This window comes from Scyliorhinus torazame, chromosome 25 (genome assembly GCF_047496885.1).
Source record: "Scyliorhinus torazame isolate Kashiwa2021f chromosome 25, sScyTor2.1, whole genome shotgun sequence".
NCBI lineage: Eukaryota > Metazoa > Chordata > Chondrichthyes > Carcharhiniformes > Scyliorhinidae > Scyliorhinus > Scyliorhinus torazame.
Genome location: NC_092731.1, coordinates 9,398,695 through 9,424,267, shown reverse-complemented (window position 1 = coordinate 9,424,267; position 25,573 = coordinate 9,398,695). Strand labels below are relative to the sequence as shown.

At 54.5% G+C, this 25,573-nt stretch overlaps 1 protein-coding gene and 1 long non-coding RNA gene across 5 annotated transcripts in view; one reads left to right on the top strand and one right to left on the bottom strand.

Moving 5' to 3' along the window:
* The window catches only part of LOC140402293 (cytochrome P450 2C21-like), a 118,672-nt gene that overhangs the window by 40,509 nt on the left and 52,590 nt on the right, over positions 1-25,573 (bottom strand). For both annotated transcript variants that reach the window (XM_072489960.1, XM_072489961.1), the window contains exon 3: positions 5,150-5,299. In XM_072489960.1, coding sequence (XP_072346061.1) covers positions 5,150-5,299 — 150 coding nt within the window. The remainder of the gene's footprint in view (positions 1-5,149; positions 5,300-25,573) is intronic.
* The window catches only part of LOC140402296 (uncharacterized), a 269,290-nt gene continuing 248,143 nt past the window's right edge, over positions 4,427-25,573 (top strand). For 2 of the 3 annotated variants that reach the window (XR_011938110.1, XR_011938115.1), the window contains exon 1: positions 13,591-14,389. This is a non-coding gene — a long non-coding RNA (uncharacterized lncRNA). Of the gene's footprint in view, positions 4,594-13,590; positions 14,390-25,573 lie in introns of those variants that run through there. The other variant, XR_011938111.1, reaches the window with a different exon arrangement.

Here is a 25,573-nt window from a genome sequence, read left to right as displayed (position 1 = left end):
GACAGTGAGTTTAATTAGAAAGGTTATATACAGGTGCCCTCGCCCCTAAACTAAGCTGTGCCCTGCACCTGTGCCAACTTACTAGGTATCTAACTTGCTGGCCTTACGGGCCCTATCACTACGTCTCTGTGGTTCCCCAGACGGTACAGCAGCAGCGGAGGCGGACTGCTGAGACTCCTGCCCTGCGACCTGGGTCCCCGTTGGCGCTTGTTTCCTGAGGCGGCGCGGCCGGATGGCCAGGCTTCCCTCAGGCATCCTGGATGACGTGGTGCCACCCTTTTCTGCCCGCTGCCCACCAGATGCACCAGGGACGGAATGGGGGGAGTCCGAGGTGCAGCGGTGTTCCGGGACCTCCCCTGCAGGAGTCACCGGCACGGGTCCCAGCACCCCCTCCTTTCTCGGGGGCCGGTGGCCCCATGGCCTCTCCATGGGAGGGAGGTGCGAGCGCAGACATGCCCCGAGGCAACACCGACACCTGCTGCTGCCAGTCCTGCAGGCCCGCTATGGTATCGACCAGGGTCTGAACATTAGCAGCGATGGAGCTCAGGGAGTGGGCCATCACTGCCTGGGACAGCGCCACCTCCCTCTGGGCCTGTGCGACACCAACCAGCACCTGGGCTATGGCGCCGATGCTCTCAGCCATGGCCTGCTGAGACCCGGCCACACTGCGGAGAGCCGCTGCAACCTCCAGCTGGCTCTGGCACATGGCTGCCTGTGAGAGGGCAGCACTGTCCTGGGCCACGGATGCCGCCTGCACAGAAAGCCCCATGCCTTGCATAACCTGACCCATGTCCGACACCTTTGCCCCCTCTGCCTCCACCGCGACGCCACCCGTGTGGTGTTGGCCTGGGTGGAAGCCATGACCGGCACCACTCGCTGCTCCTGGACGCGGATGGTCTCCTCCACCTGTGTCTGCAGCTACTGGAAGCCAGCCGTCATCCCGTTGTCTAGTCTCTGGGTGTCTGACTGCATCGGGTCTCTGGGTGGCTGTGGTAATTGCAGGAACCTGGGACCCGTCTGGGTGGCTAATGGTTGCTGGGGCCGGTCTGCCCTCCGACCGTCCGGCCCCACAGTTGCTCCTACCTCCACCTGTTATACCGGTACGGCTGTGTGGTGCGCCCCAGTGAGCATCCCGGAAGCCTCATCACTAAATTGCCAACTGAGGTGAGTCTCTGCAATGGAGGAGGGTGTGGGAGACAGCAGTGATGAAAAGTCCATGTAGCCATCAGAGCCAAAGTCCAGGATCTCCTGCGTCAACCCTTGGCCTGAAGGTCCCTGTGTCGCCCCCCTCTGTGTATCAGTGTCCGGTCTGTCAGTCCTCTGTGTGTCCGTCCTCTGTGTGTCCGTCCATTGTGTGTCTGTCCTCTGTGTGTCCGTCCTCTGTGTGTCCGTCCTCTGTGTGTCCGTACTCTGTGTGTCCGTCCTCTGTGTGCCCGTCCTCTGTGTGACCGTCTTCTCTGTGTCCGTCCTCTGTGTGTCTGTCCTCTGTGTGTCCGTCCTCTGTGTGTCCGTCCTCTCTGTGCCCGTCCTCTGTGTGACCGTCTTCTCTGTGTCCGTCCTCTGTGTGTCTGTCCTCTGTGTGTCCGTCCTCTGTGTGTCCGTCCTCTGTGTGTCCGTCCTCTGTGTGTCCGTCCTCTCTGTGTCTGTCCTCTGTGTGTCCGTCCTCTGTGTGTCCGTCCTCTGTGTGTCCGTCCTCTGTGTGACCGTCCTCTCTGTGTCCGTCCTCTGTGTGTCTGTCCTCTCTGTGTCTGTCCTCTGTGTGTCCGTCCTCCGTGTGTCCGTCCTCTGTGTGTCCGTCCTCTGTGTGTCTGTCCTTTGTGTGTCCGTCCTTTGTGTGTCCGTCCTCTGTGTGTCTGTCCTCTGTGTGTCTGTCCTCGGTGTGTCCGTCCTCTGTGTATCCGTCCTCTGTGTCCGTCCTCTCAGTGTCGGTGTCTGGTGTGTCGTCCTTTGGGTGTCCTCTGTGTGTCCGTCCTCTGTGTGTCCGTCCTCTCTGTGTCCGTCCTCTGTGTCCGTCCTCTCAGTGTCGGTGTCTGGTGTGTCGTCCTTTGGGTGTCCTCTGTGTGTCCGTCCTCTGTGTGTCCGTCCTCTCTGTGTCCGTCCTCTGTGTCCGTCCTCTCAGTGTCGGTGTCTGGTGTGTCGTCCTTTGGGTGTCCTCTGTGTGTCCGTCCTCCGTGTGTCCGTCCTCTCTGTGTCCGTCCTCTCTGTGTCCGTCCTCTCTGTGTCCGTCCTCTCTGTGTCCGTCCTCTCTGTGTCCGTCCTTTCTGTGTCCGTCTTCTCTGTGTCGGTGTCTGGTGTGTCGTCCTTTGGGTGTCCTCTGTGTGTAAGTTTCCTGGGTGTCCGTGTCCTGGCAGGGCTTCTGTGACGGCTGCCCTCCCCGCCGTGGCCTGCGTCCCTGGGGGCCACTGGACCTGGTACTGGTATGCTGGACGGCCTGGGACAACCGGCGGCTGGTCCTGTAAGACACAAGGCAGCATGTATCGTTAGACAGGCGGACGGGGGGTGAGGGTGTGGAGTCGGGGGCTGGGGTGAGGGTGTGGAGTGGGGGGCTGGTGTGAGGGTGTGGAGTGGGGGGCTGGGGTGAGGGTGTGGAGTGGGGGGCTGGGGTGAGGGTTTGGAGTGGGGGTCTGGGGTGAGGGTGTGGAGTGGGGGGCTGGGCTGAGGGTGTGGACTGGGGGGCTGGGGTGAGGGTGTGGAGTGGGGGGCTGGGCTGAGGGTGTGGAATGGGGGGCTGGGGTGAGGGTGTGGAGTGGGGGGCTGGGGTGAGGGTTTGGAGTGGGGGTCTGGGGTGAGGGTGTGGAGTGGGGGGCTGGGCTGAGGGTGTGGACTGGGGGGCTGGGGTGAGGGTGTGGAGTGGGGGGCTGGGCTGAGGGTGTGGAATGGGGGGCTGGGGTGAGGGTGTGGAGTGGGGGGCTGGGGTGAGGGTGTGGAGTGGGGGGCTGGGGTGAGGGTGTGGAGTGGGGGATGGGGTGAGGGTGTGGAGTGGGGGGCTGGGGTGAGGGTGTGGAGTGGGGGGCTGGGGTGAGGGTGTGGAGTGGGGGACTGGGCTGAGGGTGTGGAGTGGGGGGCTGGGGTGAGGGTGTGGAGTGGGGGGCTGGGGTGAGGGGGTAGAGTCAGGCAGGGGAGTCTCACTTGTTGGTGCGCCGCCGACCTGGCAATTAGCAACCTCCAAGTCCTCGGGTCCGCCTGCGAGGTCCAGTGCCCTCTGCTCATGGACGGTGAGAGGGTGCAGTACGGATGGACCCCCTCCGTTTTTTTTCTGCTCCCTGTGGTTGTGGGCGCCCTTCTCCTGGGGAGGAACAAACATCAGTGTTAGGTGGTCCGACGCATGCAGCGCAGCTGTTGGCAATACGATGGCATAGGGGCACATGGCGCCCTGCCAATGTGGCTGGAATGGGTGGGTGCAGCCCATGGGGGTCAGGGAGGGGGTTGTGCCATCCTCCTGGGAGAGGGGTGCGGGCTTTGCTGGGTACGCACCCTAGCTGTCCTCATTAGGTAATGCAGCTTTTTGCGGCACTGGTCGCTGGTCGATGGGGTGTGCCCCACAGCGCTGACGGCTTGGCCCACCTCCCTCCACGTATGCCGGGCGGTGCTGCACGGGATGTTGCGGCCCAGGCCGGTGTACAGGACTGCCCTCCTATCCTCCACCGCGGCCAGGAGCATGTCAAGGTTGTGGTCCCTAAACCTCGGGGTAGCAGGGCGAGTGATGGCCATCTTGCAAGCATCGGCAGTGTGCGGCGCTCGCACAACTTATGTGATGAAATGCGGCATTGCGTCAATTACGCAGCCCGTGTATCCGACGCCAGTCTGGGGCCGCTCCCCCCGCGCTTCACGTGGCGCCCGTGCTGGCCCCTTGTGCGCTGCAGGATCGCTGTTCCTAGCAGCCCGCTGACACTGTCGTAAAAAGCTCCTGCGTTTAGGACGCTGTCAACACTCTGCCGCTATAACGGAAAATCCCACCTCTTCACTTTCTTTTAAACCTTGGGAATGTTGGCTGACATTTGTGCTGGTTTTTGAGAAAAGCTATCCAATTGGTCCCACTCTTCCACTGTTTCCCCAGGGCTGTGAAATGTTTTGCTGTTCAAATATACTGTATATCTAATTGTCCTTTGAAGAGTACAATTGAGTCTGCAGCCAACATGCTGATAGGCAATGACTCAGATCATAACTTTTTGTTATCTCCCCTAATCCCTTTGCAGATGTCTTAAATCTGTGTCCTCTGATTATCGATCCACCTCCCACCAGAAAAGGATGCTACTCACTTGTACTCCCAAAACTCCTCTGAATTTTGAACATCTTTTTTAAATTCCCCCTTAACCTTATGTTCTCGAAGAAGAGCAACCTCAAGTTGCTGCACATACTGAAGCGCCTCATCCATGGGATCAATGTAAAATTAATTCATTTTATTTTCTTCCTTTCTCCTGAAGTGCACGACTCCTGCCGGGTTGAGCTTGAGCAGCTCTCCAGTTCTTCATTAATGTAGACAGGTTATTCAGTGGTGTGGGAAGGCATCACTGCAACCAGGACAGAAACCTGCCTTCAATTGACATCCATCTGTGAGGAGACACTGGACATTGACTGGGGTGGAAGCCCAGGGTGAATATTTCTTTCTTTAAACCTCAAGTTAATTGCCACAGATCCAAGTGCTGACCAGACTCTTGAGGGATAAACAGACAGCAAATGTCCTTTTCCCACTTCTTCATCCAACTGCTGTATCAAAAAGTGAAGGTGGTCAGGGCGGCACGGTGGCACAGTGGTTAGCACTGCTGCCTCACGGTGCCGAGTTCCCAGGTTCGATCCCGGCTCTGGGTCACGTCCGTGTGGAGTTTGCACATTCTCCCCGTGTCTGCGTGGGTTTCACCCCCACAACCCAAAGATGTGCAGAGTGGGTGGATTGGCCACGCTAAATTGCCCCTTAATTGGAAAAAATGAATTGGGTAATATAAATTTTTTTGATTTTTATTATATCATTTAATTGTCCATCAAGGGCAAAGATAATTTTGGACCGTGAACTCTTCACTAACCCTTGTACCATTTCCATGCCACATCCTATCACTCGGTTTCACGCCTATCTTTGGTTTGGAACTTGAAAAAAAATAGCAACTCGACTTGGATTTGAAAATGAAATTCCTCCAGTATTCTATTCAAAAACCTTTTTTATTTCGAATAGCTGTAACTAGAAACTGGGCTTCCTCCAGGTTCCGCTGTTCAACACTCTTTTTCCCCATTCCAAAATTCTTCAGCGTGCTGAGAGTGAATCTGCGAAGCTGTTTCCATCTCTCTCCGTTGCTGGAGGCAATTCCTGAATCAGAGACATTTAACACAAATGTAAATAACTTGGGGGTGAAATTTTCTATTTGCTGCAGACAAAATATATGGAATATTTTTCAATATTTTTTTCTCCTCTTTGACACAGCCTCCAAGTACCTCAACCAAGCGGTTATTTTTCTAGGTGCAAGTTGTGTTGTGTTGGTGTCAGGATCCCTGAGTTAGGGACAGGAATACTGGGCAGCACGGTAGCACAGTGGTTAGCAGTGTTGCTTCACAGCGCCAGGGACCTGGGTTCGATTCCCGGCTTGGGTCACTGTCTGTGCGGAGTCTGCAAGTTCTCCCCGTGTCTGCGTGGGTTTCCTCCGGGTGCTCCGGTTTCCTTCCACAGTCCAAAGATGTGCATGTTAGGTGGATTGGTCATGCTAAATTGCCCCGTGGTATCCAAACGATAGGTGGGGTTGCTGGGTTACAGGAATAGGGTGAAGGTGTGGGCTTAGGTCGGGTGCTGTTTCAGGGGCCGGTGCAGAACCGATGGGCCAAATGGCCTCCTTCTGCACTGTAAATTCTATGATTTTAATACAGCTTCCAGGAACTCCTCGTGCAACGTGTCCATAATGTAGGCTGTTTTTAGGACCATCCCCTGCACCACCTTGAATCGTCTCAAATGTGTTTTCTTCCCTTTGCTTTTGTGTCTACAGGTGTGCTCAAAAATCTGAGAAGATTTGAGACCATTCTAGGATTATAGTTCCAAAATAAGTGGTTGAGTTTTATTGCACTCAGCCTTGCTGACTCGCTTTTGCCACCTGCATCCGAAGAACAAACTGGGGCAAGGTGCTGGAAGGCTGTGTGCACCAGGGAACCGTACGCACAAGGGTATGATTCATTCCACAGATAATTGGAGAAACTGACAGCCACATGCAGATCATGTATAAAACTGCTAAAATGTCAAGACTCCCTTCACTGTCCATGCAGTTCTTGCTTTTTTTCCTATCCAATCCCAGTGTTCTCACAAACTAAACAAATCAAGATCTGTAACTTCTATATCCGTTATCCTACTTCTGATACCACTAAGATTTGATCAGGACTAACAGATTTCTCAAACGTTTGAGGAGTCTAACCAGTTGTCATGAATGGTATGCTAACGCATGCAAACACAGGTTTCGTAATCCGGCGCAGGGCGTGTTGTCACCATCAGTGTGACCCGGAGCATGGCAGTCGGTTCGGCAGCCTGCACCAACCCTGATTTATGGCAGGCGCCCGATGCTCAGCTCAATCACGATCCAGGTTTCCAGCATCACGGGGCGGAGAATCCACCCCAAAACCTTAAATTATCTACTCTCCGGGGAATCTCCAGCAATTATAACAATGTTCCATTAAGAATCTCATTGTAAACAAGTACATGGTTGGAATGAATGATTATCTCACTTTTGGAAGATCATGGGCGAAATTCTCCGTTATCGGCGGAAAGTCCGCCGATCGGCGCAAAAAACGGCGCAAATCCGACTTGCGTCACGTCGGAAAAATGGGTCGAAAGTCTCCGGCCCGAAATGGGCTAGCAGCGACGTAACGGGATCCGCGCTTGCGCATGTGGTTCACGCCGTGTAGCGTCATACGCGCCGCACGGCGTGACGGCTCATATGGCCGCGCTGCTCCCCCCCACCCGACCGGAACACCTGACCGGGACACCCGACTGGATGGCTGGCCGCCGCTCAGCCCCGAGGTTCGAGTCACGGGATGTGGAGGCGCTCCTGGACGCGGTGGAGCAGAGGAGGGACGCCCTGTATCCCGGGCATGGCCGCAGAGTTGCCCCACGCCACAGCCGGCGTCTGTGGAGGAAAGTGGCAGAGGCCGTCACCGCTGCGGCCCTGACACCACGGACAGGCACCCAGTGCCACAAGAAGGTGAACACAGTCTGTTGGACAGTGTGTTGGACAGCAGCTGGGAAGGTGAACGACCTCGTCAGAGCAGGCAGGGTGAGCCTCCCCGTATCCCCCCTCTCTCATATCCCCCCTCCCCCATATCCCCCCTCCCCCATATCCCCCTCCCCATATCCCCCCTCCCCCATATCCCTCCCTCCCCCATATCCCCCCTCCCCATATCTCCCCTCCCCATATCCCCCCCTCCCCATATCCCCCTCCCCCATATCCCTCCTCCCCCATATCCCCCCTCCCCCATATCCCCCTCCCCCATATCCCCCCTCCCCAATATCCCCCCTCCCCATATCCCCCCTCCTCCATATCCCCCCTCGCCCATATCCCCCCTCCCCATATCACCCCCATATCCCCCTCCCCCATACCCCCCTCCCCATATCCCCCTCCCCCATATCCCCCCTCCCCCATATCCCCCCCTCCCCCATATCCCCCTCCCCCATATCACCTGATCACTGCCTGATGTCTAACCATGCATGCTTCATTGTGTATCGCAGGACCAAATGTCCAGGCACCCATCCCCGCAGATGCAGACCGCCCGCAGGATGCCCCTCGGAGGCCACGGGAGACGGAGAGACACGGACCCTCCAGCATGCGACGCCCGCAGGATGCCCCCCGCACACCACGGGAGACGGAGAGACCTGGAGCAACAGGGAGACGACAACCCCGTCACGTGCGGGAGCGACCACCCAGCGACGAGGGGTCAGCCACAGGCCCCCGTCACATCCGAACCAGGTCACCACTACCCAGGACACCACTACCCAGGACACCACTACCCAGGACACCACTACCCGGGGCACCACTACCCAGGACACCACTACCCGGGACACCACTACCCGGGACAGCACTCCCCAGGACACCCCTACCCGGGACAGCACTACCCAGGAAGACGAAATACCGGACAGTGACTCAGAGAGGATGGGTGGAGACGAACCCCCACCCCAAAGTGCCATGGACTCAGGGTGGGACGAAGAGCACGACACAACGCCACTGCTGTCACCAACACCCTCCACCATCGCAGAAACACTCACCTCGGTTGGGCACTTTAGTGATGAGGCGTCTGCTACACTCACTGGTGCGCACAACACAGCCGTCCCGGTACAGCAGGTGGAGGTAGGAGCAGCAGTGGGGCCGGGCGGTCGGACGGCAGCCCAGCCCAAGCGAACATCTGCCGCCCAGATGGATCCCGGGTTCCTGGAGTTACCACACCCACACATAGATCCGATGCAACCACCGACCCGGAGACGAGCGAAGAGGGTGACGGCCGGCTTGCGGCGGCTGCAGTCGCAGGTGGAGGAGTCCACCCGCGTCCAGGAGCTGGGAGTGGTGCCGGTCATGCGTGCCACCCAGGCTGACACCGCACGGGTGGCGTCCGCGGTGGAGGCAATGGGTGCGACGGTGTCAGACATGGGGAACGGTTTGCGAGGCCTGGGGCTTTCTGTGCAGGCGGCGTCTGTGGTCCAGGACATGGCTGCCCTCTCACAGGAGGCCATGAGCCAGTGCCAGCGCCAGATGGCAGAGGCGCTCAACGCCATAGCCCAGTCTCTGCAGGCCGTGGCCCAGTCTCAGCAGGCCATGGCCTAGTCTCTGCAGGCCATCGCTGAGGATATCGGCGCCAGTGGCCATGTGCGAGACGGCGTCGCACTGTCACAGACAGGGTTGGCCAACACCCTGGGCTCCATGGCTGCAAACCTGCAGACCCCTGTCGATACCAGCACGGGCCTCCAGGACTGGCAGCGCCAGATGTCGGGGGGCGTCGGATGGCCAGTCCGTTCGCATCCCCCACCCATGTAGAGGCCTGGGGGCCATCGGGCACCCCGAGGGAGGAGGAGGTGGTGTGGTCCGTCCCGGCTCCCCATGTAGGGGAGGTCCCGGTACACCGCGACACCTCGGACTCCCCCCCTTCCGTCCCAGGTGCATCGGGTGGGCAACGGGCAGGACAGGCTGGCAGCTCGCCATCCCAGTCGCCCGGGCTGCAGCCTGGCCCATCTAGGCCAGGACGCCCCAGGAAACGGCCGCCAAAGGGATCCAGTGTCAGAGGGCAGGAATCACAGGAGTCCACCTCCAGTACTGCTGTACCGTCTGGGGAACCACGTAGACGTAGTCAAAGGGCCCGTAAGGCCAAACAATTAGACACTGAGTAAGTTGGCACGGGTGCAGGGTACAGATGAGTTTTAGGGGCTAGGGCACGTGCATGAACTCCTTTGGTTATTAAAGTCAATGTTACACCTACAGAAGCTGCCTTTGTGCTCTGTCCAAAGCGTGCGGGGGTGTCATGTACGTTGAGCGCAAGTGTGTGTGTGAGGGGTGGTCTTACCTCAGCCCCAGGTGAGTCTGCCCCCTTCCCCCTGGGCCGCCATCAACATCCCCCGGGCAGAGGACGGGACTGTGCGCTGCAGTGTCACAGCCGCATGCAGGGATGGTCCGGGTGGATGGTGGTACTGTGGCCATGGGTCAGACATAGTCCAACGATGTGGAGCCAGGAGCTCACCGCAGGGCGGGTTGTCATCATCCTCCATGGCCTGCAATAGACACGCGTCCACCCGCAACTGTGTGAGCCCGGCCCGTTGTGTCGCAGGTGGATCGGGAATGGGGGGGGGTGGTGTGCATGCGGGTGGGGTGGGTGGGGTTGGGGAGGGGGGTGAGGGTACTGGGTGGGTGGATGGGTGGGGGGTGTGGGTGGTCGGCTGTTGCCATGGTGTGCGGACTGTGGCCATACTACCCGATTCCCACGCCCATCTAGTCAGTGAAGCGGGCGGCTATCAGTCTGTCCCGTGCCCGCTGGGCCAGCCGGTAATGGTGGACAGCCACCCGCCTGTGTCTACCCCGTCTGCCCTGACCATTACCCCCATCCCCCTCATCTGGGGAGGACTGCGCATCTTCCTGCTGCTCTTCCACTCCGCCCTCCTCTGCCTGCGGCACATCGCCCCTCTGCTGGGCTATGTTGTGCAGGACGCAGCACACCACAATGATGCGGCCAACCCTATCTGACCGATACTGGAGGGCGCCCCCAGAGAGGTCCAGGCACCTGAAACGCATCTTCAGCACGCCAAAGCACCTCTCTATCACTCCCCTTGTCGCTACATGGGCATCATTGTAGCAGTTCTCCGCCTCATTGCGTGGCCTCCGTATAGGCGTCATCAGCCACGATCGCAATGGGTAGCCCCTGTCCCCCAGCAACCAGCCCCTCAGCCGGGGATGGCGTCCCTCGTACATGCCGGGGATGGATGACCGCGACAACATGTATGAGTCGTGTACACTGCATGGGTAACGGGCGCAGACGTGCAGGATCATCATGCGGTGGTCGCAGACCACCTGTATGTTCATCGAATAGGTCCCCTTCCTATTGGTGAACACGGCCCTGTTATCTGCAGGTGGCCGCACGGCGACGTGCATCCCATCGATCGCGCCCTGGACCATGGGGAACCCGGCCACGGCAGAGAAGCCCACGGCCCGGGCATCTTGGCTGGCCCGGTCCACGGGGAAGCGGATATAGCGGTGCGCCATGGCATATAGGGCATCTGTCACTGCCCGGATGCACCGATGTCTGCGATATGCCGGACAGGTCCCCACTCGGTGCCTGGAATGACCCCGTTGCATAAAAGTTCAGGGCCACCGTAACCTTGACGGACACGGGGAGAGGGTCCCCCCCGCCAATGCCACGCGGTGACAGGTGTGCCAGCAGTTGGCAGATGTGTGCCACGGTTTCCCGCCTCATCCGGAGTCTCCTCCTGCATTCCCGGTCCGTGAGGTCCTGGTATGACTGCCGGGGCCGGTACACACGGGGCGCCCTCGGGTGCCTCCGCTGCCGTGGGGCCGCGACGTCCTCCTCCCCCTCCTCGTCCTGTCAGTCAGGTGTCCCTCTAGCCTGGGCAGCTGCCGCCTGTCCCTCTGCGGCAGCCTGCGCCGCCTCTCTGGCACGCTCCTCCTCCTCCTCATCCAGGGCAACATAGACATTAGCGGCTCCCGCCACGGCGGCCAAAATCGCTGGATGATCGGAAAACATGACGGCCTGGTGGGGGGGAGGGGAACGACGACATGTCATCATTGCCCATATCCCCTCCTCCCCCCAGCCAGGTGGCATGGACCGCATGGGTCCAACTGTTGAAGGCTGGCACATGGCCAGGTGGACCAACTCACTTGCCCTCGCATCCCCCTCCCCGGCACGGACCCCACATCCCCCTCCCCGGCACGGACCCCCCCCCAACCTCCTCCCCGGCACGGACCCCCCATCCGCCTCCCCGGCACGGACCCCCCCCCAACCTCCTCCCCGGCACGGACCCCCCATCCCTCTCCCCGGCACGGACCCCCCCAACCTCCTCCCCGGCATGGACCCCCCCAACCTCCTCCCCGGCACGGACCCCCCCCCCCCAACCTCCTCCCCGGCACGGACCCCCCATCCCCCTCCCCGGCACGGACCCCCCCCCCAACCTCCTCCGCGGCACGGACCCCCCCAACCTCCTCCCCGGCATGGACCCCCTCCCCAACCTCCTCCCCGCCACGGACCCCCCATCCCCCTCCCCGGCACGGACCCCCCCCCAACCTCCTCCCCGGCACGGACCCCCCCAACCTCCTCCCCGGCACGGACCCCCCCAACCTCCTCCCCGGCACGGACCCCCCCCCCAACCTCCTCCCCGGCACAGACCCCCCTAACCTCCTCCCCGGCACGGACCCCCTCAACCTCCTCCCCGGCACGGACCCCCCATCCCCCTCCCCGGCACGGACCCCCCCCAACCTCCTCCCCGGCACGGACCCCTCCATCCCCCTCCCCAGCACGGACCCCCCTCCCGGCACTCCCCCGGAGCCCAGCCCGCTCTAACCACCGCCCCCCCCCCCGCCACACACACACACACACAACCCGAGACACACCTCTCCTTACACATTCAGACTGCGGCCACGCCATCGCCTGCCCAGAGCCAACCCCCCTGGCCGTCACTCACCTCCACGCTGGTCGGCGTGAACCTGGAGCACAGGGTCACGCCGATGAAAAAGAGGTTTACGTCGACGGGACTTCGGCCCATCCGGAAGGGAGAATATCGGCAGGCCGAAAATCGGCTGCCTTGCGCAGACCCGTGCCATTCTCCGACGGCAGCGGCGCCATTAACGCCCCGCTGACTTTTCTCCCTTCGGAGACTTCGGCAACCGGCGGGGGCGGTATTCACGGCGGCCAACGGCCATTCTCCGACCCTCTGGGGGGTCGGAGAATGACGCCCCACTATTGTATCTTTTGCAGACACACCGGGCGTCATTCTCCGACCCCCCGCCGGGTCGGAGAATGGCCGTTGGCCGCCGTGAATCCCGCCCCCGCCCCCGCCGAAGTCTCCGCTCCCGGAGATTGGGCGGGGGCGGGAATCCAGCCGCGCCGGTTGGCGGGACCCCCCGCTGGATTCTCCGGCCCGGATGGGCCGAAGTCCCGCCCAGAAACTGCCTGTCCCGCCGGCGTAAATCAAACCTGGTATTTACCGGCGGGACCAGGCGGCGTGGGCGGGCTCCGGGGTCCTGGGGGGGGGCGCGGGGCGATCTGACCCCGGGGGGTGCCCCCACGGTGGCCTGGCCCGCGATCGGGGCCCACCGATCCGCGGGCGGGCCTGTGCCGTGGGGGCACTCTTTCCCTTCCGCCTCCGCTACGGCCTCCACCATGGCGGAGGCGGAAGAGACTCTCCCCACTGCGCATGCGCGGGAAACTTTCGGCGGCCGCTGACGCTCCCGCGCATGCGCGGAGAAACTGACAGCGGCCGCTGACGCTCCCGCGCATGCGCCGCATTTCCGCGCCAGCTGGCGGGGCAACAAACGCCATTTCCGCCAGCTGGCGGGGCGGAAATCCCTCCGGCGTCGGCCTAGCCCCTCAATGTTGGGGCTAGGCCGCCAAAGATGCGGAGACTTCCGCACCTTTTTGCCGGCGCGATGCCCGTCTGATTTGCGCCAGCTTTGGCGCCAGTCGGCGGGCATCCCGCCGTTGGGGGAGAATTTCGCCCACCATCTGCCTGCTTGTTCAATCAGTTTTTTTTTAATTATTACTGCAACAGATTTATATATCTATACCCTAACGCAGGCTTTTAATAACATTACTGCAACAGATTTTTTTAATACAATCCAAAAAACATTTCCTACATTCCTCACACAGTTTAATTATAGGTTTAAAGTGGTTTATCGAGAGTAACAGTTTAAATACAACACCTGATCAGAATGTATGGGGTAGACATTCAACCCGTGACAGGTGAGAAGGTTTACTGGTCTCAGATCAGACAAACTGAATGGCCTGGTCTCTGCTGCCAGATGTAACTATCTCTTCAGGCTGCCAAAAGGCTTTAGCCTTGTCCTTTTCTGTGTGTCTTCGCTTTCTTGACTACCCATTTATCTACCTTATTTTCAAGGAGTTGGTGGCCGTCTCATGTTAATCGCTCATTCAATCATGTCTTTCCATTCAATTATCCAAGGGGCAGATAGATACACAAAGTCGACATCTCATTTTCCAGCCTCCCCTTGCCCCTGATATTACCTTATAACTTGTCTCTTGTCAGACCATCTCATTTATTTAATGTTGATTGTGACTTTATGTGATCAAAATCTGGTTTGTCCATAAGAGACCTGTCTCTGAAGAAGCTCTGTAACCTCGGTAGAACCCTTTTGGAGAACGATAAGCTATTGACTGTGTTGTATTTTATCTCCCACAAGAACTGAAGAGTTCCCTGAACTTGGGACAAAGAGAGAGCAAACCTTATTCCTCAGAAACCACAACCTCAGCATTCCTTCTTTAACTATTATTTCTCACAATTTTATAACATTCTCACATCTACTCATAACTATTTTATAAATTGATCATTTGCTTATATATTGTAGAATACTGATGCAATGTGAAGACTCCCCTACTTAGTCATTTCTGCCCATGCAATTCATTACACGATGCCAGATGGTGATTTGAAGGGGGATTGAATGTTTTGTACTGCACATACTATAAAGCAGAACTTCCCAACTGTATCTATCGTATGTCCCTGTTTGTTGTGTCCTGCCCTTGTTTCTCATGTGTTTATCCAGTCTGACTGAGCCAGGTTCCAGTGCAGTGAATGGATTCTCTAACACCGTATCCAAGTGGCAAACCTTCACGTGAACCAGGGCAATGAGTGCTGACTAATGGCAGCTATCACAGTCGAGCTTCATTCAAGGGAGTGTTCACCTGGAGGATTAGAGTCCAGGTGGGATATTAAAATGTACGGGCATGTTGGGAAGTCTGCTTCGACCTACTGAGTTCTGCATTTAGCTCAAATGCATATTTTGCATGCATTCCCTTGATGTGAGTTACCACTAACACATGCTCATTGCTCAATTGGGTCAGTATATCCACACACTTTTAAACTTAACATCACATCCACAGCTTTCCACGTTCTGCTAAAACTTGCGAGTTAAAGCAAGGCAAAGACACAATGGCAATTGAGGGGATTGATAATAATAATAATCGCTTATTGTCACAAGTAGGCTTCAATGAAGTTACTGTGAAAAGCCCCTAGCCGCCATATTCCAGCGCCTGGTCGGGGAGGCAGGTACAGGAATTGAACCCGCACTGCTGCCTTGTTTTGCAGGGGCTGGTTTAGCACACTGGGCTAAATAGCTGGCTTTTAAAGCAGACCAAGGCAGGCCAGCAGCACGGTTCGATTCCCGTACCGGCCTCCCCGAACAGGCGCCGGAATGTGGCGACTAGGGGCTTTTCACAGTAACTTCATTTGAAGCCTACTTGTGACAATAAGTGATTTTCATTTCATTTCATTTCATTACAAGCCAGCTGTTAGCCCACTGTGCTAAACCAGCCCCTAAACTATTTAAAGTAATTGGAACACCACAATATATATTCAATACTTACAGCAGTTTCTGTTCCACTATTACACCTAATAGTGGGAAAGGGTTTATTTAAAGTAAAAAATTGTAATAATTATTTTTATTCTCCTTTTTCACATTTTCATCACATTTACAACAACAACTAATTAACAATAACAGCAAATACAATGACAATCCCCAAGCCAACAATCCCCTCATCCCACCCACCCTCAAACAGCTCCAAACATTTTGAATACAAAACACCAATGAAAAAGAATCATCATTAATTTATACATTCCAACCGCCCCCCCCAATTTTCAATGTCATCCAATTCGTGAAAATACATGGTGAACAAGGCCCATGAGTTGTAGAATCCTTCCATCCGCCCCCTCAACTCGAACTTTACTTTCTCAAGTGTTAGGAACTCCAGCAGGTCCCCCCACCATGCCGAGGAACAGGGCGGGGAAGCCAACCTCCACCCCAACAGAATCCGCCTTCGGGCAATGAGCGAGGCGAAGGCTAAGACAACTGCCTCCGACAACTGCCTTCCAACTCCGGCCGATCTAACTCCCCGAATATGGCTTCTAGGGAACCTCATTCGATCTCACGTGCACCACCTTTGAGATTACCCTGAAGACCTCCCTCCAATACCCCTCCAGTTTTGGGCAGGACCAAAACATATGAACGTGATTTGTGCCCGCCCCCCCCCCCCCCCCGCCCCCCGCCATTGCCTACACAAACATCCTCCGCCCCCTCGGTTCATCCTCGCACTTGTGAGGTGCGCCCTATGCACCACCTGCAGCTGTATCAGCCTCAATCTCGCACATGATGTTGACGTATTCACCCTCCGTAGCACCTCACACCACAACCCCTCCTCCGTGCCCTCCGCCATCTCTTCCTCTCACTTTTCCTTAATCCCATTGTTGCTCTGATTACTTGCTATACATATAGCAGTCAATATGATCGCCTTTCTTAATCCTAATTATGAGTATACTTCCAGAGTCGCCAGGTATCGCTCGATACCGCCACAAGGTTCAACCCGAATACTGATCAAAGAGCCAATACACCAGTTCGTTAGTTCAAAGTCAATGGTATTTATTTACACATAGTAATATCTACTCATGCACAATAATGCTACAAACTAAAGTATCTCTATCACTAACACTTATACTTAACTTCGGGTGCCCACTTAGGTCAGAGGCACAATGGCCGTTGTTCAGATCTGAGGCTGTTGGGTTCGAAGAGGTAACAGGAGTACAGCTAAGGTCGTCCGTCTGGTAGCGAGCGTTGACCTTGAACTGATGCTGGTGGATGGGTCTCTCCGCTTGAAAGCCGAATCCAAGAGGTTGAATCTTTGATGGGGGTTCCTTCTTACACTTGGAGGGGCTTCGCGCGCTTTTAGGCGGGCCTTAAACTTGGTCTCAATTAATTGGGCAGCTTCTTGATCATTGTCATTGATCTAACCAATAAAGAGGCGGGTGCCCTGATGGCTGGGAGTGTCCTAGGTGGTCGTTGGCCTTGCTTTGTTTGTGTCTTTTGGTTGGGGTAGCGGCGCCGGGATGTCTGAGACAGTATCGGCTACCTGAGTATTAGTCCTTTGTTCCTCGGAGATGGGCCATCAATATGTAAATCGACCCAGAGTTCCGATTCCGTCTGCTGACTGCTTCCCAAATATACATTCAGGCTCTGTGCCTGCTTGTTGCCTAGTATTGTCCATATTTCCCGAGAGTCTCTCTGCGTGTCAATTTTGTATACCGAAAGTGGCCATCCCAGATGGCTACACCATCCAGTGATACCTTATCTTCTCCCAGAATAACCCCATAAATCGCCGACACCACCTCTTTCTCCAACCCCCCCGCCGTCAATATCTCTTCCAACAGTGTGGGGGCCGGTGCAATTGCAAAGCTCTGTACCTCCTTCATGGCAGCATTTCGGACCTGCATATATCTAAACATCTCCCACTGCCCCAATCCATATTTCACCCCCAGCTCCTCCAACTTCGCAAAACAGCTTGCCAGAAACAAATTTTTAATGCCCTCACTTCCATCTCCGAAAATTCCCATCCCAACTTCCAGGTTCAAATCTATGATTCCCTCGAATCGGCATTTCCCTTGACCCCGCCTACAACCTAAAGTGCTGGCGCAACTGCCTCCAGATCCTGAGCATCGCCACTACCACCGGACACCCTGTGTATTTCCCTGGGCCATCGGGAGCGGCACTGTTGCCAACGCCCTCAATCCCGACCCTCTGCATAGACTCTCCTCCATTCTAACCCACTGGGGGTCACCCCCTCACCCAACTCCGCACCTTCTCAGCATTCGCTGCCCAGTAATAATACAATAAATTTAGGAAATCCAACACCCCTGACTGCCGTCCTCTCTGTAACAGCACCTTCCTAATCCTGGCCACCTTCCCCCCCCCCCGCCCCCCCCCCCCAAAGAAACAAGGTAATCATCTCTTCTACTTCCTTAAAAAACACCTTTGATAAAAAGATCGGCAAGCACTGAAAATGAATGGAAACCGCGGCAATACATTCAAAACAAAAAGAACAAAGAAATGTACAGCACAGGAACAGACCCTTCGGCCCTCCAAGCCCGTGCCGACCATGTTGCCCGACTAAACTACAATCTTCTACACTTCCTGGGTCCGTATCCCTCTATTCCCATCCGATTCATGTATTTGTCAAGATGCCCCTTAAATGTCACGATCGTCCCTGCTTCCACCACCTCCTCCGGTAGCGAGTTCCAGGCACCCACTACCCTCTGTGTAAAAAACTTGCCTCGTACAGCTACTCTAAACCTTGCCCCTCTCACCTTGAACCTATGGCCTCTAGTAATTGACCCCTCTACCCTGGGGAAAAGCCTCTGACTATCCACTCTGTCTATGCCCCTCATAATTTTGTAGACCTCTATCAGGTCGCCCCTCAACCTCTGTCGTTCCAGTGAGAACAAACCGAGTTTATTCAACCGCTCCTCATAGCTAATGCCCTCCATACCAGGCTTAACTGTCTGCACCCGACCTGCCAGCGATAGAGGAAGACAATCCCATCTTGCCAAATCCGCTTTCACCCTCCTCACCAAACTAGTGATGTTATATCTACGGAGCACCCCAATTTTGTGCCACCTATGTTCCGCCCCCCCCTACCCCCGTACTATCCCCCTCCACACCCCCAAACATCTCAACGTAATGGCCAAAGACTCGATCGCAAACACAAACAACAGGGGGACATAGGATCCCCCTGCCTGGTCCCTCGATGGAGAGCAAAATACTCAGAATTCATATTATTCGTGTGGACACTTGCCCTCGGCTCCCTGTACAGTAATTTTACCCAATCCACAAATCGCAGCCCAATGCCAAACCTCTCCAAAACCGCCATCAAATGCCTCCACTCTGACTTCTGGTGGCGCGCGCGAGCAGAGTGGCTGAGTTGAGAGGGGGCTCACGCCGGTCTGAGACATTTTGGCATTTCTGGGGGGTTTCCCCGTTGATTTGCCGATTGGGATTTCTTCCGCCGTTGGGGCCTGAGGGACGGGCACCAGATCGGGCCGGTTTGGAACTGGTGGGCATCGAGCCTGGCGAGCGGCGGGGGAGGAGCTTGGCCTGAGGCGACGCCCCAATCCAGCACAAATGTAGAGGGGGAGCAGCGCACATCGGGTGGCCCCCGCTGAAAATGAATCTTTGGGATGTTTGAAGTCCGGTCCCAGGGGAAGAGATTTTTTCAATTTTGATTTTTGAATTTTGTTTTATTTTATTTTTAATTTTTATTTAAAAAGAATGTTAAATTTTTTTAATCATAATTATTTATTTATTTTAAGATTGAAGAAAGAAGGGGAAACATACTAAGTGGTTAAGGGATGCCAAAAACAATTGTGAAGAATGAGAGGACCAGTAAAAGCGCTGACAAGATGGCGGGTGCCGGACCGTGTGTTGGGCCGCACTACTTACAGTGGAAAGGATGGCCAAGGTGATTGCTGTGGAACTGGAGAAGCAGTTTGCGAGGAAGGAGATGGCAATCGCACTGAAATCATTGGTGGAGGAGACAATCACCCTGGTGAGGGTAGCTGTGGCAAAGACATCGGTCGAGGTGAGAGAGCAGGGCGAGAAGATGAAGGAAATGGAGGAGGCCATGTCGCAGCACAGCGACCAGCTCACTTTGATGAGGGACGAGCTGTGGAGGTTGGTGGAGGTCAACAGAGGACTCCAAGCAAAGCTCGAGGACTTGGAGAACTGCTCGAGGTGCGCAATCTGAGAATTCTGGGCTTGCCTGAAGGGGCAGAGGGCTCAAGGCCAACAGAGTACTTTGCTAGGATGCTGGTGGAGTTGAAAAATGAAAAATGAAAATCGCTTATTGTCACAAGTAGGCTTCAATGAAGTTACTGTGAAAAGCCCCTAGTCGCCACATTCCGGCACCTGTTCGGGGAGGCTGGTATGGGAGTTGAAGGGGGAGGGTGAAGGCCCCTCCCGGTATGAACTGGACCTAGCTCATTGGTCGTTAAGGCCGAAACCCAAAATAAATGAGCCTCCGGGAGCAGTAATTATCTGCTTCCATAAATACCACATGAAGGAGAAGGTGTTAAGCTGGTTGACGCAGAAGCGGGAGGTGCAGTGGGATGGTGCTAGAGTTCGGATTTACCAGGACTTGTGGAGTTGGTGAAGAGACGAGCGGCGTTCAGCCGAGTGAAGGCAGCACTGTACAACAAGGGGGTGCGATTTGGTAGGGTATATCCGGCAAAGCAGAGGGTGACATACAATGCCAAAGATTTTTATTTTGAAACGGTGGAGGCAGCTGAGGCTTTCATGAAGGCAGAGGCTTGGGACAGAAGTGAGGAGTGGAGCTGGAAGAAAGATCGTGGACTGTGATTGGGGAGCTGGAAAATGTATAAATGTTATAACTTTCTTTTCACTGACCTGTATGTGGTAGTCTGTGTAAAGGAATTACGGTACCTGGTAATGCTGGAACAGCATTGGTAGATATTGTATGCTTCCTATTGGTCAAACTGTATGGTAGCTCCGCCCTGCTAGGCGGGGTGTAAGAGTCCGTGCCGCCCCAGCAGCCTTCATTCTGTACCTGAGTTGCTTGGGGAAACATCTAGCTTATTAAAGCCTTCAGTTGGACTACAACCTCGCTTTAGTGGTCATTGATCGTGCTTCACTGTATTGTAACATACTTGACTTCACATCGTTATAGAGTTTAAGTTTTGGTTTGGTTTGATTGGCATTTTTGTTCCTTTTCTTTGTTGCAAATGTTATACGTTATTTTATTGAATTGTATGGGTTACATAGCTTTTCTTTGACTTCTGGGACTGGGTGGGAGGGGACAGTATGCCTTTTGGGGGGGGAGGGGCCACCCCCGCTAGCTAATTAATGTCAGCTAGTGAACGGAGGTGAGGTGAGAGGAGGGCTGCGGACATTGAGCCTGGTTAGCAGGTTTTGATGCGTCTACGAGGCGAGCAAGTGGGGGAGGGGAGAGGATGGATACTGTGTGAGATTTTTTTGAGGGGAAGTGCAGGGGGGATTCTGGGAGGTGGGGAGGGGGTTCGATGTTAATAATGGATAGGGACGATTCAGGCTCATGGGGCAGGCCCCGGTGAAATGATGATGGTGGATAAGAAGAGGGGGCGGGGAGTTAAAGACCCCCAGTTCGGATAGTCACGTGGTACGTGAGGGGGTTGGGAGGTCCAGTCAAGAGGTCAAGGGTGCTTGCGCATCGTAAAAGAGTGAAAGCCGATGTAGCAATGCTTCAGGAGACTCACCTGAGGGTGAAGGATCAAGTGAGTCTTAAAAAGGGCTGGGTTAGTCAGGCGTTTAACTCTGTATTTGACAGAAGGGCTCGAGGGGTAGTGGTAATGGTCAGCAAAAGGGTACAGTTCCAGATGGAGAAGGTGGTTGCAGATAAGGGGGCGTAGGTATGTGATTGTGACAGGAGCGCTGGAGGGGAGGCTAGTGGCGCTGGTAAGTGTATATGGTTCCAATTGGATCGATGTGGGATTCGCGAAGAAGGTGTGTGGGGCCATCCCCAACTTGGACACATACAAACTAATAGTGGGGGGTACTGGAACTTGGTGCAGTAGCCAAGATTGGAGAGGTCACAGCCCGCTCGCTGGTCCCATCAGGAAGGGGCGAAGGTGCTGGCTGGGCTAATGGTGGAAATGGGAGGGTGGACCCTTGGAGGTTTCTGCACCCGAGGGAGCGGGAGTACTCGTTTTTCTCAGTGGTCCATAAGGTGTACTCACGGATCAACTTTTTCATAGTGGGGAAGGTGCTGCTAGCTAGGGTTAAAGGGTCAGAGTACTTGGAAATTGCAATATCAGATCATGCCATGCATTGGGTGGATTTGGTACTGGAGAAGGGGGTGGCACACAGACCAGGGTGGAAGTTAATTGTGGGACTGTTGGGGGACCGAGGGTTCTGTGACAAAATTGAAAAAGTAATCGAGGAATATGTATGTTTTAACTGCACGGGGGAGGTGTCGAAAGCGGTTGTCTGGGAGGCTTTAAAGGTGGTGGTGAGGGGTTAGGTGATCTTGTTCAAGGATAGGCTAGACAAAGAGGAGAGGTTGGAGCATCAGAGGGTAATAGATGAGATGCTGGAGGTAAACAGGAGGTATGCAGAAGATAGGGACCCAGCGCAGTTGGAAAAGAGGAAGGAACTTCAGGCGAGCTTTGATCGACTATCTACCAGGAAGGCGGTAGGCCAATGGAGGCGAGCAAGGGGTGCAGTTTACGAGCATGGAGAGAAGGCTGTTAGCGGGTCAGCTCCGGAGGGAGGCTGCAGCAAGGGAAATTGTCCAGGTGCGGGACAGGGCAGGGAAGTTGGTGGTGGCTCCAGATCAGATTAACAAGGTCTTTAAGGAATTCTATGAGAGGTTGTACAGGTCAGAGCCACCTGGGGGAGGCCAGGAGATGCAGGAATTTCTAGATGGGCTGTAGTACCCGAGGTTAGGGGAGGGGGACAGGGCGACATTAGAAGGGGCGATCGTGGAGCAGGAGATAAAAGATGCGATTGGGAGGATGCAGTCTGGGACGGTGGCTGGGCTGGATGGGTTTCCGGTGGAATATTATAAAAAATTTGAAGTTAAGCTGGTACCGCTGATGATGGGGATGTTTGAGGAAGCGATAGGGAAGGGGGTGTTACCACAAACTTTGGGGTAGGCATCGATTTCCCCATTACTTAAGAAAGATAAGGATCGAGCGCAGTGGCGGAGGTGCGAGAGCAAGGGGAGGCGCTGAAGGAAGTGGAGGAGACATTGCAGCACGGTGATCAACTTGCCTCGATGGGGAAAGAGATGTGGAAGGTGATGGATACTAAAAAGGATCTGCGAGGAAAAATGGGAGACCTGGAAAATAGATCCAGGCGACAGAACTTGAGGATTGTGGAGCTGCCCGAAGGAGTTGAAGGACCGAAGCGACTGAGTATTTTGTCGCGATGCTGGCAAAACTACTGGGGGAGGGGGAGGATCCCTCCCGATATGAACTGGATTGGGCTCATCGGTCGTGGAGGCCTGTACCAAAGGCGAGTGAGCCGCCAAGGGCAGTGACTCTGTGCTTCCGTAGGTACAGGGTGAAGGAGAAGGTCCTGAGCTGGGCCAAACAGAAGCGGGTGGTGCAGTGGGCTGGAGCTGGTATACGTGTATACCAGGACTTTACGGTGGAGCTGGCAAGGAGGCGGGCTGCCTTCAACTGGGTGAAGAGGGCACTGTACATTAGCAAGGTGCGGTGCGGCATTGTATATCCAGCGAAGCTGAGGGTGACTTACAAGCTCAGGGACTTTTATTTTGGAACGGCGGAAGCAGCGGAGGTGTTTGCGAAAGCAGAAGGACTGTGGCAGAACTCACAAACTGAGGAATGGCCATGTGCCGATGTAACCTCATGACTGTATTTTCTTCTTTTTTGTATCACTGCGCGCGGGTGTAGAGATTAAAGGAGCCAAGGTGGTATATATTTGGACGCGGGAAGGGACGGGACTTTCACTCGAAATGAGAGTTCTTTGGGGTGTAGGTGGATAGGCGGGGTTTGTGTGCTAAAAGGGGATCTTTGGGCTTTCCTGGGGCCAGGAAAGTGGGAAAGGGACCCGGGCGGGGGCCTCCATGCTGGCCAGTGTGTGCCGGCCAGTGAACGGGAGTAAGGTGGGGGGAGGGGCTGCGGCCATCGGAGCCTGGCAGAACAGGGTTCGAGTGGTCTAGCCGGGGTGGAAAGTTGGGGGGAAGGAACCGAGGGTAGGGGGAGGAGTTTTACAAGAGGCATTGGACGGGAGGAGCTGGAGACCTGGGGTGGGGGGAGTGGGGGGTGGGGGGGGTGGGAGCAGTGTAAGATTAGGGGTGACTACGGGTAATCCCTGATTTATTTTTGTCATTTGTTTATGTAAACTTGCGGGTTGAGGTTTGGGGGTTGGTGGGTAGATGGGATCGTTGTTATTATGGGGACTGGCATATCTTGCTGATTATTGTTTATCGTTGATGGATGTAAATGTGGGAGAAAATGTGAAAATGGAGGAGAATAAAAAAAAATTATTTTTTTTAAAAGAAAGATAAGGATCCGACTGAGTGTGGGTCGTAAAAGCCCATATCACTTCTAAACGTGGACGCAAAGATACTGGCAGGTAGGCTGGGGGAGTGCCTCCTGAAGGTGATAGATGAAGATCAAATGTGGTTTGCGAGAGGGAGGCAGCTCTTTTCGAACATTAGGAGGGTATTGAACGTGGTTATGGCACCGGCAGAGGGGAAGGAACCGGAGGTGGTTGGGGCATTGGACGCTGAGAAAGCGTTTGACTGAGTAGAATGGGTGGCAGTTCTGGAGCGATTTGGGATTTGACCAAGTTTTGTGGACTGGGTAAAGCTACTATATAAGGAGCCGAGGGTCAATGTCCACACAAATAACATCAGCTCAGAATACCTTCCTCTCCACCGTGGGACTAGGCAGGGATGTCCTATGCCGCCCCTGCTGTTTGCACTCACGATTGAGTCATTGGTCATGGCGTTAGGAAGTTCGGGGGTATGAAAAGGGATAGTGAGCATATCATGGCTGCTCGTCAGGTGTGGTATACCAGTTTAAGTAGGGAGTGTGATGTGGACAATGGCTCTTTCAAAGGCTCTGAAGTTTTTAGGGGTGGAAGCGGTCACGAACAGAGACTAAAAAACATGCTTTTAGATTTCGCAAAAACATTGCAGTTAACATTACCTGACAGAATACGAAAAGGAAAGAGGTACTAATGGCGCTAGATGAGCATTTAAAATTGCCTGAGAAACAGTCTGACTCATTGGAAATGGCAAAAATTCAGTTACAAATCAAGCAACTTGAACATGAAAAAGAATTAAAGCAGCTTGAAATGCAATGAGGAAAAAGAAAAAGAGAGAGGAAAGAAAAAGGGAGATACAGATCATAGAAAAAGAAAGAGAAAGGGAAGGTGGAAGGTGGCTAAACAAAGGAAATGGCCACAGGGCATGTGGGTATTACTGATTCAAACAAAGCTGGTAGGTAGGGCTAGTGAAGTGTTTGCATCACTACTGGAGGAGGTATCTGGGACATATGAGGAGGTGGAAAAATCCATCTTAGGTGCATACGAACTAGTGCCTGAAGCCTACAGACAAAAGGTTTAGAAATTTAAGGAAAGAACCTGGTCAAACATACATGGAGTTTGAAAGGATTAAGCAGAGTAATTTTGATAGGTGGCTAAGGGCTTTGAAAATAGACCAAACGAATGAAGCTCTCAGAGAAATTATGCTTTTGGAGGAGTTTAAAAATCCAATTCCTGATGTAGAATGTGGCAGAGCAGAGGGTTAAAACTCCAAGATGAGCAGCAGAAATGGCAGGTGATAATGAATTGGTTCATAAATCAAAGCTTGGTAACCAACATCAGTTTCAGCCTGTGAGGGATAGAAACTGGGGAAAAGAGAAATACTCAAGTGGAAGAGGTAAAGGTGATCTGATGGGAGATAAGAAGGAGAATGTACCTCAGATTAAAAAAGAAATCCATGACGGTGGAAGAGAAATGAAAAGTTTCAAATGTTTTCACTGTAATAAACTAGGCCATGTAAAGTCACAGTGTTGATGGTTGAAGAAATGCACTGGGACGGCTGATGTGGCAAAATAGGATAAGACAGTGGGGTTTGTTGAAGTGGTAAAGGAAAGCCCGAGTGAAGTGAAGGAGGAGCAAACAAATGTACAGATTGATAAAGAGGGGATTGATAAGATGGTGCCAGATCTCTAAAAAATTTACATGTGTGGGTAAAGTTTACTCATGTGTACCGGGAGGAGCAAGTAAAGAAGTCACAATTTTAAGAGATACGGGAGCTAGTCAATCTTTAATGGTAAGAGATGAGGAGTTATGTAGTTTGGGAAGAATATTGCCAGAAAAGGTGGTCATATGTGGAAATCAGGGTGCGAAGAGCAGTGTTCCATTATATAAGGTAAGGTTGGAAAGTCCAGTGAAGAGCGTTGAAATTGTAGTAGGAGTAATAGATAAACTATCTTGTCCAGGAATACAGTTTATCTTGGGTAATGCTGTAGCTGTATCGCAGGTGGGAGTGATGCATACCATGGTTGCTAAGCCAGTGGAAAATCAGACAACTG